Below are 13,685 nucleotides of genomic sequence, written 5' to 3' on the forward strand. Positions count from 1 at the left end.
CAGGCGCACGCGCGCCACGCCGCTCCCGGCCCGCCCCCCGCGCAGGCGCAGTGACGGAGCGGGGCGCGCGCGGCGGGCGTTGTGCGGCAGCGGCGGTGGCGGCGCGGCCATGGCGGGGTCCGCGGGGTCCGCGGGCGGCTCGGCGCGGAAGCGCCTCATGAAGGAGGAGGACATGACCAAGGTGGAGTTCGAGACCAGCGAGGAGGTGGACGTGACGCCCACCTTCGACACCATGGGCCTGCGGGAAGACCTGCTGCGCGGCATCTACGCCTACGGTGGGCGGCGGGGCCGGAGGGGAAGGGGCGCGGGGCCGGGGGCGCGGGGCCGGGGCTCGGGCGGAGGGCTCGGAGCGGTGCGGGGGCCGCGGCGGGGCCCGGATGTGCGGCCGGCCGCGCCTGCGCCCTGCGGCCCGGCCGGGCCTGGCCTGACGGTGTCTCTTGGCCCCGCAGGGTTCGAGAAGCCGTCGGCCATCCAGCAGCGAGCCATCAAGCAGATCATCAAGGGCAGGGACGTGATCGCCCAGTGAGTGCAGGGGGGATGTCGGGCACGTTCCCTGCCTTGAGGCTGGAAGCGGGATCGGCCTGGGCTGGTGCCTGGCAGGGTGTGGGGAATGATCTGAAACTGGTGGGACACGGGCACAGGTTGGCCAGAGCAGCTGTGGGTGTCCCATCCCTGGAAATGCTCCAGGCCAGGCTGGATGGGGCTCTGGGCCATGCAGAGGTGGGAGGTGTCCCTTCCCATGGCAGGGTGGGGGATGGAGCTGGATGTTGTTTAATTCCCTTCCAATTCAAATTACTCTGTGATTTTATGGTGTGACAAGCAAATAGTGAAATTGCCTAACTTGTTGTGATCCTCTGCCAGTTAATGCCAGAAGTTTGTTAGGTTTAGTTACTGTAAACAATACGTCTTAGAGACAAAGAAGGATATGCATCCCACTGAAGAAATCCTTTCTTGGTCACCAGTGCAAATCACTGGCCTTGCAAACTGCATTGGTTTATCTGTTATTTACATGAAAAAAGCGTGTGTGTAGCAGATGGCAGAAAGTTAAAATGCTGGTCTGATTAGGAGTGAAGGTGCCAGAGCTGGGGGCCCTGGAGTGTTCTGTCCCTGGTGTTGCAGCTCTCAGAGCTGCCTGACAGCAGATCACACTGATCATGGCAAACCTTTGTTGGCACTGTTGAGTTCTTTGCACTGGAGGGTGGGAGAGAGCAGAGGGGTGGAATGTGTTGAATTGCCTGTGCTGTTTGTCCAGACATGCAGAGTATTCACCAAACATCTGTTTCTCAGGTCACAGTCGGGAACAGGGAAGACAGCAACGTTCTCCATATCTGTTCTGCAATGCCTGGATATACAGGTAATCTCAGAGCAGCACGTGCTAAAAATAATTTTTACCAAATCACTGGTCTTCATCATAAAAGTGTGTTCTTTAAGAGTGATTAAATGAAGTTTTACTTTGAAATCTTTTCATTATGGGCAGTGAACCTCAGACAGAATTCTGACTGAGAACTTCACCAGACTCTGTAACAATTTAACTGTTAAAGTCAGTCTGGTAAAATAAGTTCAGCTGATGTCTTGTAATGATGAAGTTGTCTTTAACAGCTGACCTCTTTCACCTATTAGGGCTAAGTTAATCTCTCAGCCAGCAGAATTGTCTTCAGTCCCAATAGCATCATCAGCCTATCTGGTGATAGGTGATTTGATTCATTGCCCAGAATCAAAGCTGGGTTTTTGACTGACAGCTGTTTGCCTTGTTCTGCTCAGGGACATTGTGTCCATCCAGCAGTTTTGGGGTATAACTTGGATGTGCAGATGCAGTTGAATAAAAGGGTTCTCAGTGGGCTGGGATTGTTACTCACCTGTCACTGTCTGGGGACATAAAAATTAAAGTTTCATGTTCTAAGTGGAAAGTACAGCTTTTGATTTATTTCTGTTAAGTGCTCGTAATACTTTTAGAGGTGACCCTTCAGAACTTTGTCTTGGAGTTCTTGAGCAATGCAAGGTGTTTATCTGAACCAAACACACAGAACTGAAGGGCTTGAAATTTGTTTCTGTTTAGCAAGAAATGTACACACCTTTTTCTTTTTTTTTAGCCCAAAATTCTGTGCTAAATCCTTCAGCTGTGGCATTTCACAGCTTTGTTCTGTGATCATCACCTCTTGCATGCCTGGCTGTGCCTGTGGTTAATCCCTGTGATTCCCTGCTCTAACCAGGTCCGTGAGACCCAGGCCCTGATCCTGGCGCCGACTCGGGAGCTGGCTGTGCAGATCCAGAAGGTAGGAGCACTGCAGTCCCTGTCTGGGCAACTTTGCAAGGCCTGGGGCTGTGCTCTGGTCATTCTCTAGCAGAGCTCAGAGCAAACAAACAGCTTCCACTTTTTCTTCTGTTCCTGAGGGAAATAAAAAGTATGATTTGATATAGGGCTGTTTGCTCCTTGGCATTATATTCATGGCTTTGGCAGACTGAGGTTTTGCAGAGCCTTGAGTTTTTAAGGCCAGCCCGTCTAAAGCAGTTGTGATCCCTGAGGAAATGAGTTCCCAGTGTTTTAAAGCCTGCTGTTATGGAGGTTTGGGTAACAGACATTAAAAAATCCTTGTGCTGACATCTCTTAGAAAAGCCCACAGCATGGCTGCACAGACCAGCCTCTCCTGACAGAGGCAGCCTGGGCAGAGCTGGGGCAGTGAATCCCTTCCCTTGTCCCCAACAGGGCCTTCTCGCCCTGGGAGACTACATGAACGTGCAGTGCCACGCCTGCATCGGGGGCACCAACGTGGGCGAGGACATCCGCAAGCTGGATTATGGGCAGCACGTGGTGGCTGGCACTCCTGGCAGGGTGTTCGGTAAGGAAATTTGGCATTTGTTGTAACACTGGTAATGTAACATTGAGGGGAAGTGTAACAAGGTAACAACTTACTGCTCGTGTGCCTGGGAAAGACTGGGGGAGATCAGTGGTGATGGTATTTTCATTTTCTCTGTTTATGCTTTGCTTTCCATTGTTGAGGTGACTGTTTATGTGGTGGCTTTGGAAAAAGGAGGAAGTATTACAGTCCCTGAATCTTGAAGGGGATAGGAGTTAGGCCCACGTTTTCTGCGTCCCAGTGGTTGCTCCATCTTTGTTAAATCAGTTGCACTCACAGCTGGTACCTTCTGGTTGCACTGAAGGAAGAATTTAACATTTACTGCTCATGCAGTTACCACAGGGGCAGTGTTGGCCTTCAAGCTCACAGGATTTGTGGATTCTGTTGACATAAAGTTCACCTGGCATTTTGTGTTTCTCACATCTGTCCCTCCTCCACCAAAATGCCCTGACAGTGGTGGGGCTCACTTTTGTTATTGTTGTGCCACTCCACCTGATGTACTTTTAGTTTCCTTAACTTAACCTTCAAGGATCAGACATCTACAGGAACAATGTCTTCAGAGCATTCTCATCTCACAAAGTGAAATCTTGCAGATATGATTCGTCGCAGAAGTCTGAGAACTCGTGCCATCAAAATGCTGGTTTTGGATGAAGCAGATGAAATGCTCAATAAAGGTAAAACATTTGTCTCCCTTCTACTTCCTTTCTCCTTGCTTCTTTGAGATTCTAGGGTGTCCCAGCTGGCAGGCCCACTTCTTAAAGTTTAAAAAGTTAGACTATTACAGTTAGTTATAGGCTGGTTAAGGTACACAACGAGCCTTGTCTGATGTTACTGACTCACACATTTATGTTCATCCCATAGTATAGACCCAGTTCTGAATTCCAGATCAGATTGTGGACGAGGAGGGTATTTGGGAGAGGGATGTGCTAACTGTTGTGTGTGGCTTGACTTGCACTGCAGGCTTCAAGGAGCAGATTTATGATGTGTACAGATACCTGCCTCCAGCCACACAGGTGGTTCTGATCAGCGCCACTTTGCCGCATGAAATCTTGGAGATGACCAACAAGTTCATGACAGACCCCATCCGCATCCTGGTGAAACGGTCAGTGAGTTTCCTTGGAGAGAGCAGGGACTCTGAGTTGGTGCTGCCCTGGGCAGGTCACAGTGTCACTGATTTAAATGTACAGGGAGTCTCTGTGTTCCTTCCCATCGTTCCTGAGTGTCCACAGGTGTGCTCATGTCCTGTTTCCCAGCAGGGGCTGGCTTATCTCCCTGACTTTATCCTTGTCCACTTCTGTGTGCTGCTGCTCAGCACAGGACATTCCCTCATCCTTGAGGGAATGAGTCCCCTCACTCTCCTCATGGAAATCTATCCTTCACATTTATCCAATTCCTGGGCTCTTCCAGAGGATTTTTATAGGCTTCCTGTTAAAATTTCCTATTACACAGCAGGCAAAAACCCCCTTTAGCCAACTGATCCTGGGTGTTCTCAGAGGCACAGTTCACATCTGGTGGCGTCACAGATCCTTGTGCACTGGGACCAGGAAGGAGCCTCCCTCTTGCCTGAGCTTTTAAGACTGCCCCATTTAGTACATTCGAGCTTGTTGAGACTTTGTTCAGTCTCTCTTGTCAGGAAGCTGGAATGTAAAAGTGATGAGAACAGAAATGTTCCCCTTTGGAGCTGGCTGGCTGGAGCAGAGCCGTTCCAGTCTCTGCTGAACAGGTCACATTCAGGGCTTTTCTTAAAGCTGAATTTTCCCAGGACTTTCTAGAACAATTTGGATTCCATCTGGACCCAGCAGCTTACAGCACATGGGGCAGAGGAGTGGTCTCTGGTGAAGCACACCCAGCCCCTCTAACTGCTTGTGGTGCTCTTCCCTGCAGTGATGAGTTGACCCTCGAAGGAATCAAGCAGTTTTTCGTGGCTGTGGAGAGGGAAGAGTGGAAGTTTGATACCTTGTGTGATCTCTACGACACGCTGACCATCACCCAGGCTGTCATCTTCTGTAACACCAAGAGAAAGGTACAGGGGCCACCAGAGGGGCATGGTGCTTCCTGAGGGTGACTCCAACAATGCTGGTTTAGTTCTTAAGAGGTCTGGTTGCTCCCCCATTTGAAATAGTTCAGTAGGACCAGAGGTTAAACCTTTGGGATGTGCCTAACTTAAAACAACAGAGGCAGACCTGAGACAGCTGACAGGAATTGCCTTTTTAGAGAAGTAACTGCTAACTGCTTATAATTCCTGGAGCAAACCCACACTTCCTGAATAAATGGTCCTAATTCCTTTCTTCTCAGGGCTTGTAGAGCCCTGTATCATACAGCTGATGCTTTGTAAGGATTATTTACTCCCCTTAGTCTCAGAATGCTTGTGGAAGTGTCTCAGTCCATACCAGCTCATGTCAGCAAACATTCTGGAGCTCAGCCGCTGTGCTTGGCTGTCTGAGCAAGGAGCTAACCCAGGCTGTGTTCACAGGTGGACTGGCTCACAGAGAAGATGAGGGAAGCCAACTTCACCGTTTCCTCCATGCATGGGGACATGCCCCAGAAGGAGAGAGAGTCCATCATGAAAGAGTTCAGATCTGGCGCAAGGTAAATGCCCCAAATAGCATTGTTAGATCAGTAATGCCTCAGTCTCAAGGCTTTGCTCAGCTCAGATTGAGGAGAACTCTGATTTCCTGTTGTGTGGAAGGGTTGAGAGCTTGCCATTTTCCAAGGAGGGACACTCATACCTCTGGGTGTAGAATTAGTCTGTTCTATTTTGCTGAAGACGTTGGAAGTTGCTGCATTTAAAATTCAAGGAGAAATGTTTGTGCTCCATCCTCGGTATTTTAAACACTTGGGAGCATTATTCCTTCTGAAAGATCCGAGCTGTGTTGGTCCTGCCTTGGCTGAAGTTTGGTGCTAGTGCAAGGGACAGCTTTCCATGCAGCAGAAGTGTGGATGCTGCTGGTGTGCTGTGGGCAGTGGGGAGCATGGAATAGCAGGGAATGCTCTGTGCTGGAGCCTGGGGGTTCCCAGAAAAGAGGGGATGCTCTGTGCAGGAGACTGGGGATTCCCAGAAAAGAGGGGATGCTCTGTGCAGGAGACTGGGGGTTCCCAGAAAAGAGGGGATGCTCTGTGCTGGAGACTGGGGATTCCCAGAAAAGAGGGGATGCTCTGTGCTGGAGACTGGGGATTCCCAGAAAAGTCTTGACTGTGCCCTTTTCTTTGCAGCCGAGTTCTCATTTCCACAGACGTTTGGGCTCGAGGCCTGGATGTGCCTCAGGTGTCGCTGATCATTAACTACGACCTGCCCAACAACAGAGAGCTCTACATACACAGGTAGGCTGGGGCTTCCCTCGGGCCCCTGGGGCTGGGGGAAGGCTCCCACAGTGGCTCCATTGCCTCTTCCCTCGTGCCTCTGCAGGATCGGCCGCTCGGGCAGGTATGGCCGGAAAGGCGTCGCCATCAACTTTGTGAAGAACGACGACATCCGCATCCTGCGGGACATCGAGCAGTACTACTCCACCCAGATCGACGAGATGCCCATGAACGGTGCGTGCTGCTGGCCCTTCCTCTGGGGGCAGCCTGGGGCAGCAGTGCTGGGCTGTGAGTCACACACTCAGCTAATGCTTCTAATCCTTGCCTTTTCTCTTTTTCAGTTGCTGATCTGATCTGAAGGTCCGTGGTTAGTGGGAAGTTGTACCTTTTGGTACCCTCCATAATTCTCTTTTGGACCCACATCCTTTTATCGTATTTGTCATATGTTCTTGAGTTGAGCTGCACTTGAGAACTTGTGTAAATATTGTCTGTACTCCCACCCATGTTTTTCAATTAAAAAAGGAAGTTTTACCATAACTTGTGCTTAATTACTTTACCCCGCACAGTAACAGGCAGGGAGTTTTGAGATACTGCTGTACTTGGCTGGCATAATGAAACAAAACACTGGACACTGCCCATATCTGGGTTCATAGAACACAGGGCTTCCTGTTCTCTACCCTTTTGTTATTGTTGTGCCACGCCACCTGATGTACTTTTAGTTTCCTTAACTTAACCTTCAGGGATCAGACATCTACAGGAAAAATCTGTGGCCTGGCCCTAGTCTGCTGTAGGAAAATTAAATTAGGAGATAGCCAGAAATTTCCTGCTAGTTAAGTCTTTCTGGAGCCAGAAATCACCACATGTGCTCCAGATGGGGATTTCCTATCCCAAGGAGCTTGGGCACACACTCCAGAACAGAAGGAGCAAGTATCCTGTCTTGTCACCTTCTCCACCTCTTTCTGCTGCTGTACCTCGTTACATCTGCCCTCTCACCTCTGCTCCTGTGTTTCTCTCTGGCACAATGCTGTACTTTGCCAGCTGTAGGATCTTCCATGTAGCTTTCCTGCCTCACTCTGCCGTGTCCTTCTGTGAGGCAGGAGTTGGCCACGGGTCAGTTACCATCTTCTGCTCTCTTTTTCCTGCTAAACTTGGCTGTTTGCATGCTCAGGAAGGACAGGGCAAGCAAGGCCTGAGTACACCACAGTTTGCACAGTTGGATCAGCGCTCAGAACTCCTTTCCTGAGTAGCAGTGGAATAGCCCAGGTAGAGAAAGCAGCTGCCACCTCCTTTAAAGCCCTGTGAAACTCCTCAGTTCCCCGAGGAACCCACTCTGTGCACCAACCTGATGTTCTTAACAGGACTCAGAAGGTGAGAAATGCTAAGCTTGTTCTACTAGGAATACTGATTGTTAGGGGATTGTCCATGGAGGTGAGGCCACTACAGCTTCATGTCCCCACGTGCCACCAGCAGCAAGGCTGAGCCAGCATTCCCACAGGGAATGTGCTCACACCATCCTTCTAGGTCAGTGGCACAACAGCACTAACACCCTCACCTGCCCCTGGTCACCATGAAAGGCTGTTGGGGACAATACACACACAGGCTCTGTATCCCTCCAGAACTGGGCAAGGAGGCTCAGCTCAGCCAGGATCCAGCCTGGGGATGATCACCAGTCTGCTCCAGCAGCCAGTAGATGGACATGGCCCCCAGCTGCACCCCTGACATCCCCACGGTGCCTGCCCCCAGCAGCTGCCCTTGAGACACAAGTCTGCCCTCAAGTGGCCCTTGCAGAGCCTCTCTTGCCCCCACAGAGGCAGTCACACATGAAAATGGAGCCCCCAGACCAGCCCAGACCTTGTCCCTCACACAAAAACAGATGTGTCCAGCCAGACCTAGAACTGCTCCCACACCTGGCTCCCAGGCCCCTTACCCTCCTTGCTGGCTAAATCCAGCTTGCTGTTCAAGTGACACAACCTCACTCCAGCTGCTGCCACTCCAAACGTGCAGGTCCCATTCCAGTGCCTGGCACTTTGTGCCCACAGAGTGGAGTCCCCTTTTCCAGGGAAGGGTGAGATGGGCTTAACAATCAACACGGCCAAACAAGGACATGCTCCAGCCATTTCCAAACCCTTTCCTAGACCTGGTTAAAAGTCATCTTGACCCCTCCCCTTCCCTCCCTTCCATCCCTCCCACAAGCTCGAGGGGATTTTGCATTCATGCTGCAACTTGGTGGCACAGTGTTCAGGAACTGCACCCATAAACCCTGAAGAAAAGTCCATATAAAGCCTCCCAACTCCTTATCCACGTGCTAGGAAGAGTTCTGCTTTTCCCATCTCCACAGGGCACAGCTGCAAATCTGACCTGCACCTTCCTGGAGACCGGGAGCAGCAAGGGCAGGCATGGCCCTGTCAGCCCCCATGTGACTCATTTGCTTAGTAAGAGATTAATCACCAAAGCCCAGGCTTGTTTGAATAACAGTATTTAATCTGTACAGGTTGAGATATCATAAAATGCGACATTCCTACCTCATCTTTAGCATCATTCCCCTGGAGCTGAGCCCTCACCTGCAGAGGGCAGGTAACCACCACTCCCCAGCAGTTCTTTGCAGTGCAAAAGTCACAGTGCAATTGCTTTAGTCCTAGACAGATGATTTCCCTCACTCAAGAGAGGGGAGATGTTAAAGCTCAAATGTTGATGAAAATTGTTACCATTTAGGAATGCAAAAAACCCAGCTATTGCACACAGCCATTTCCAGCTGAAACTACAGCAGTTAATTGTTTAGCTGCCTTTACACTCCACACAGTTGATACTGATTTAGCCAAGAATGAAAGTAAAGCCAGTAACAAGATTTCAGAGTGATACAATTGTCGGAGGGCAGAATCTGACAAGCAACTCCACAAGTCAAAAGCGTGCTTAAGAACAGCAGGAGGTTTTCCTATACAGGGAGGGGGTATGAGCTGGACAGAGGTCACCTTCCAGAGACAAGCATGAGAGGAACATCGGCTTCAATAGAAAGCTATGAAGTACAATAGAACAAATCTGTTCATATAATTGTCAGGATAAGTATTTGACATAGTTTATGTAGTAGAATACAATACTTGAACATCTTTTAAAAATAAGCACGGATTTCATTTAATATATACACAACTGATTTTAATCATGTACTGAAAATAAATTACAGGAAATAACTTTAAAATGCAACAGAAGACAAGAGTTTCACAACAAACATTCCCATTGATTTTTCCAAGGGGGTGAGAGATTGCAGTGCTCAAGGCAGGTAAATATCACAAATATATCAAAAAACTTCAAATTGTTGATGCATTCACACATTTACATGAGCCACAAACATTCCTTTACAGGAACTGCACTTAGCTACCACAGAACCAGGTTTTGCCATAAACTACAAAACTTTGATACAAAATCGTATTTATATATTTATATTTCATATACATGCCCTATCTGTGATTTCTTAAAAAATAAAAACTAAACACACTGTACAGACAATCCTAACTCATTGCTTGGTAGCTGTAGGCAACATTTTTGGATGGAATTTCTTCCCCAGTAGAATTAATGGCAATATTATATACATGAAGGCTAAACTGCAGAAAAAGACAGCTCAGTTCCGATATGCACCTCCCTCGGGACCAGGTCTGCGAGTTCAAGGCGAGACACCCTCTGTGCTGAGCCACTGCCTCCCTGACAGCCCAGTTCTGCGTGAGGAACCAGCACATGCATCTGTGTAACACTGGGACAAGGCAAGAAAGCAGGAGACGCGTTGTAATGGAGGGGCTGCTCCGACGGCTGCACCGGCCGCGCACAGGAACACTGGCGGGAGCTGCCGGGGTGGTGCCGAGCTGGGGCCATCGGGGAGAGCACAGCTGCAGGGGGCTGATGGCGACACTCCCTGAAGTCAGCTGCTGCAGGGGACGGGCTCCCCTGTAAGCCGGAGCCCGCACGGACTCACAACGCTGGGGAAGCTCCCCCTCCCTCCCCCAAACGCGTAAAACTGAGCCGCTCCCTCCCACCCCAGCGGGCTCCATGGCACCAGTTTGTCTGAGAGCTGAGCACTGACAAATATAACTCTTCCCCGGTGATGGCAGCAATCTGTGAAGCCAATCACACTAAACTACTTCTACAGTTGATTGTAAACTTTGGTTTATTTTTATTTATTTTTTTTTTATTATTGAGTTCTCATGGTACAGCAAGCATGTCTAGGATGAGAGGGCAGAGTTGAAGAGGAGACGAACTGTCAGTCTGTCTTTAGTCTGGCATGGTGAGCCACCTGCTCGGTCAGGCCTGCTTTGATAGAGTTTTTTACAGACTGCCTCATATGATCCTCCATCAAATTATCACTCATGGGCTTCAACACCTGTGGAATGAGAGATGTGCAAAAGAAACAAGAAAATGAGGTAACCAAGGAAAAGAAGATATAAAATCATATAAAGAGATGAGATTTGAAATCATGAAAAAACTTAGAATGATGAAGTCTGACACAAAGTGGCATGAACTGAAAGAGAAATGAATTTTGCTGCTAGAGTAATGAGGTTAAAGCAGTCACATGCTATGGACACAAGTGATACCCCTCCTACACAGCAGTATTTCACTGAATTCAAACCACTTTACAGTTCCTAGAAGATGGATGTGCAATTCCATACCCCATATGCAGCATCAGTCTGGTATGGTTACAGCATTTATGCAGACCGGCCCAGACGGTCCAGCTTATTGTCCTATATGTGTAAGTGTGAACACTTCAGATACAGAAAGAAAGTTAAAAATACTGGCTAGTTTTTCTTCTTGTTATTGTTGGATGAGAGTCGCTGTCGCGGCACTGATGTGAGAGCACGACGAACCGTTCGGCGTCTAAGGACTTCAAAGAGTTTGGAAAACACCTAAAACACGAATTCAGCTGTTAGGAAAAAGGGCTCTCACAACACAGCAGAAACTCAATCAAGTTCAGAAAAACAAAAAAAACAAAAAACCTGATTGCCAGTAACTTCTCACCTTCCTGGGATTCCTCTGAAGCAAGGAGGGAAAAGAAAGGCAGAGATTCAGAAAAATCAACAGCAAGAATGAGTATTTAATCAGAGTTACTCAGGACTGCAGTGCTTTGCATGTTACTGGTGATGTGCAGCTCTAACAGCAACGCTGCTGAGGGCTTTTGGAGACCCCTTCCTCCAGCCCCCAGGTGGCAAGCTCCTGCCAGCATAAGCCAAGCTCTCCCCATCCCAGGGAAGGCAGCAGCCAAACCAAGCCTTTTGTGCAGCAGCAGCTCCAGTAGTACTGGAGAGCCTCAATTTTAATCACTAGTCAGTGATGCTTACTCAAGATTTGGCTACCAACTCTTACTTACTGATGCTCATTTCCCACTTTTTAAGAACCCACTTTTTATGCTCCAGTGGAACTTAAAGCCTGACTGGCACCCTCAGCAGGTTGCTCAGATAGGCCTAGTGTACCAGTGCCTAGGATCAGCCTTGAACACAGGAATTTTCCAGCTGTGGAAGCAAGCATCTGTGCAGAAGGCTGCAGTTAGTTATCTGCTCATGCCTCATAGGACACACTTTAATGTCACCCCAGATAAGCTCAGTGCACCCTTTATTTCCAGTAACAACAGCAGCAAAGTGCTTTCCTTCTACTGGCACTGGACAGAGCTAGTCAGAATGCTCCAAAAACTACTGGTCAGGAATTCTCTACATTGACTTTACTGGCACAGTTAAGTTTAGGCAGCAAAATCTCTATGCAGAAAGTTTTCTCCTCCAGCTCTGTTGTCCTTACACTCACATCTTTTCTTTCAGGAATTTGTTGAGCATTCCTTGCAAACAGCAGTTGCACCCACTGAAGCTGTCACAGACAGCACAGGTCTCCCTGATGGATGAAACCTGCTGTGCACCCTCTGGGAGCAGCTGCTGAAAGCCATCACTCAGCCCGTTCTCTCCAAGGACTAATCAATTCCTTGCTCTGAATAAGGAAAGAGTTTTGAAGTGTCCCCTCTACCATCTAAGTAACCTTCTGCACCTCAAGTAGCACTTGTTTGATAATATCCTAAGCTTATTTAACATTCCTTGTGTGCAGCATCTGTTCCTGAAGAGAGCAGTCACACTACTGAGCAGATTTTCCCTTTGGCAGCACTAGCATTCTCTATTAGGTCTAGAGCAGCTTTTCCCTCTCAGCACTGAACAGAAGCTGTTTGATTTGTCTGCTCAAGACAGCAAGATTTTGCAATAAAGACAGATACCAACCTGTTCCCATATAGCTTCAGCGATCTGATCAATGGCTGTTCCAACTTCTCTGAATTCCCCAGAGTACTTAACGTATGCCCAAGTACAAAACGATATAAGAGCCATCCCCAGCACGAGATTACACAGGGCAGCTATGGAGTTCATGCCAAGGAACCCAGTCAGTCCTGAGATTATGTACATGGCAAACATGACTGCAAATAGAGTGGCAGGGGTACGAGCAGCATAAAAGATGTTTTTGCCATCGTTGTGCTTCACAAAGTTTGCATAGATCTCTTCGATTTCCCCTTCCAGTTGCTCCTGGTAGCGCCGGCAGAACTCTTCCCCTCCCATCTTCTTGACGGAGCGGAACTGGCGGATGGCGCTCTCGCGGAAATCCTGGTGCTTCTGCTCCAGGTCCGACGGGGCAATGTAAGGCTTATCTCCCCCACACACCTGAGGGACAAGCAGACACAGGGAATCACACCCTGAGAGCAGCTGCCCCTCGCTGCCCCCTCGGCTCTGCGAGCCCCAGGCCCAGTCAAAGGGATTTGGGGTCCTGGCAGGGCAGGAGCCTCACCCATCCAACCACACCCAGACCCACAGCACAGAAATGAATTCATGCTTCCTCTGTTCTCCTCAGGCAAGCCCAGAAGGACAGGACAACAGCCACACACACATCCCTGCTTTTCCCCAGAATGAAGTCCTCCACATCCCAAAACTCCCTGGAAAATGCCTGCCAGTCTCACCCTTCAGAGCAGCTTTTTCACATTGCCCAGAGCACGTTAAACACCAGGAGCTGCTGAGGGATCAAGAGGCCACCACACAAATAACTGCCACTGTTTTCTTATCCTCTGTGACGCTGCACCTGTTGTTCCTTACATTTCAGGTCATTAGGGGGACAGTATTTTGGTTCTGCACACTCAGCAAAGGAGGGCTTTGGTTCATGAGGACAACTCAGAGGCTGCAGCAAGAACTACCTTTACATAATCGAGTTTTAAATCCAAAGAGTTCCCACTTCTGTTCTTAAAAATAGAAGTTTCAGAGCTGTGTCAGATCAAGAACATCATATGAGACATCTGGATAAAAAACTATTCCATAATTTGTGCATATCTCTACAGTGATATAAAAATATACAGTACTGGGGAACATTACTATGGAAACAAAGTCTGTTTAAAAGAACATCTGTTTCTGTTTATTCCCTGCCCCAAGTTAGAAACCTTACTGCTACAGAGTCTCAACTACCATTGAAGATTCAAGTTTGGAAGGCAGACTTGGCACTTATTATAAACAACACATTTACTATTTCAAGACATTTTCC

At 48.7% G+C, this 13,685-nt stretch overlaps 2 protein-coding genes across 5 annotated transcripts in view; one reads left to right on the forward strand and one right to left on the reverse strand.

The window, feature by feature from the left end:
- Positions 1-63: 63 nt before the first annotated feature.
- Positions 64-6,692, forward strand: EIF4A3 (eukaryotic translation initiation factor 4A3). The gene is made up of 12 exons (XM_064709299.1): positions 64-275; positions 450-522; positions 1,288-1,354; positions 2,211-2,273; positions 2,705-2,837; positions 3,449-3,529; positions 3,816-3,957; positions 4,740-4,878; positions 5,329-5,444; positions 6,069-6,176; positions 6,262-6,389; positions 6,497-6,692. The coding sequence occupies exons 1-12, from the start codon at positions 110-112 to the stop codon at positions 6,511-6,513; spliced, it is 1,233 nt and encodes a 410-aa protein (XP_064565369.1). The 5' UTR covers positions 64-109; the 3' UTR covers positions 6,514-6,692.
- A 1,923-nt stretch (positions 6,693-8,615) lies between these two features.
- Positions 8,616-13,685, reverse strand: part of ATL2 (atlastin GTPase 2) — a 40,783-nt gene continuing 35,713 nt past the window's right edge. For 2 of the 4 annotated variants that reach the window (XM_064709302.1, XM_064709304.1), the window contains 2 exons: positions 12,389-12,820; positions 8,616-10,521 (listed from right to left, as the gene is read on the reverse strand). In XM_064709302.1, coding sequence (XP_064565372.1) covers positions 10,402-10,521; positions 12,389-12,820 — 552 coding nt within the window. In that variant the 3' untranslated portion in view covers positions 8,616-10,401. Of the gene's footprint in view, positions 10,522-10,930; positions 11,042-11,153; positions 11,169-12,388; positions 12,821-13,685 lie in introns of all 4 variants that reach the window. The other 2 variants (XM_064709300.1, XM_064709303.1) reach the window with 2 other exon arrangements.

This window comes from Zonotrichia leucophrys, chromosome 3 (assembly GCF_028769735.1).
Source record: "Zonotrichia leucophrys gambelii isolate GWCS_2022_RI chromosome 3, RI_Zleu_2.0, whole genome shotgun sequence".
Taxonomy (NCBI): Eukaryota; Metazoa; Chordata; class Aves; order Passeriformes; family Passerellidae; genus Zonotrichia; species Zonotrichia leucophrys.

What these genes read in the sequence shown, in the direction of transcription:
- EIF4A3 (XM_064709299.1), top strand. Translation starts at nt 110, where the DNA reads ATGGCGGGGTCCGCGGGGTCCGCGGGCGGCTCGGCGCGGAAGCGCCTC. An exon ending in GCGCGGCATCTACGCCTACG is followed by an intron (nt 276 to 449) that starts GTGGGCGGCGGG and finishes TTGGCCCCGCAG; the next exon opens with GGTTCGAGAAGCCGTCGGCC. An exon ending in CACTCCTGGCAGGGTGTTCG is followed by an intron (nt 2,838 to 3,448) that starts GTAAGGAAATTT and finishes GAAATCTTGCAG; the next exon opens with ATATGATTCGTCGCAGAAGT.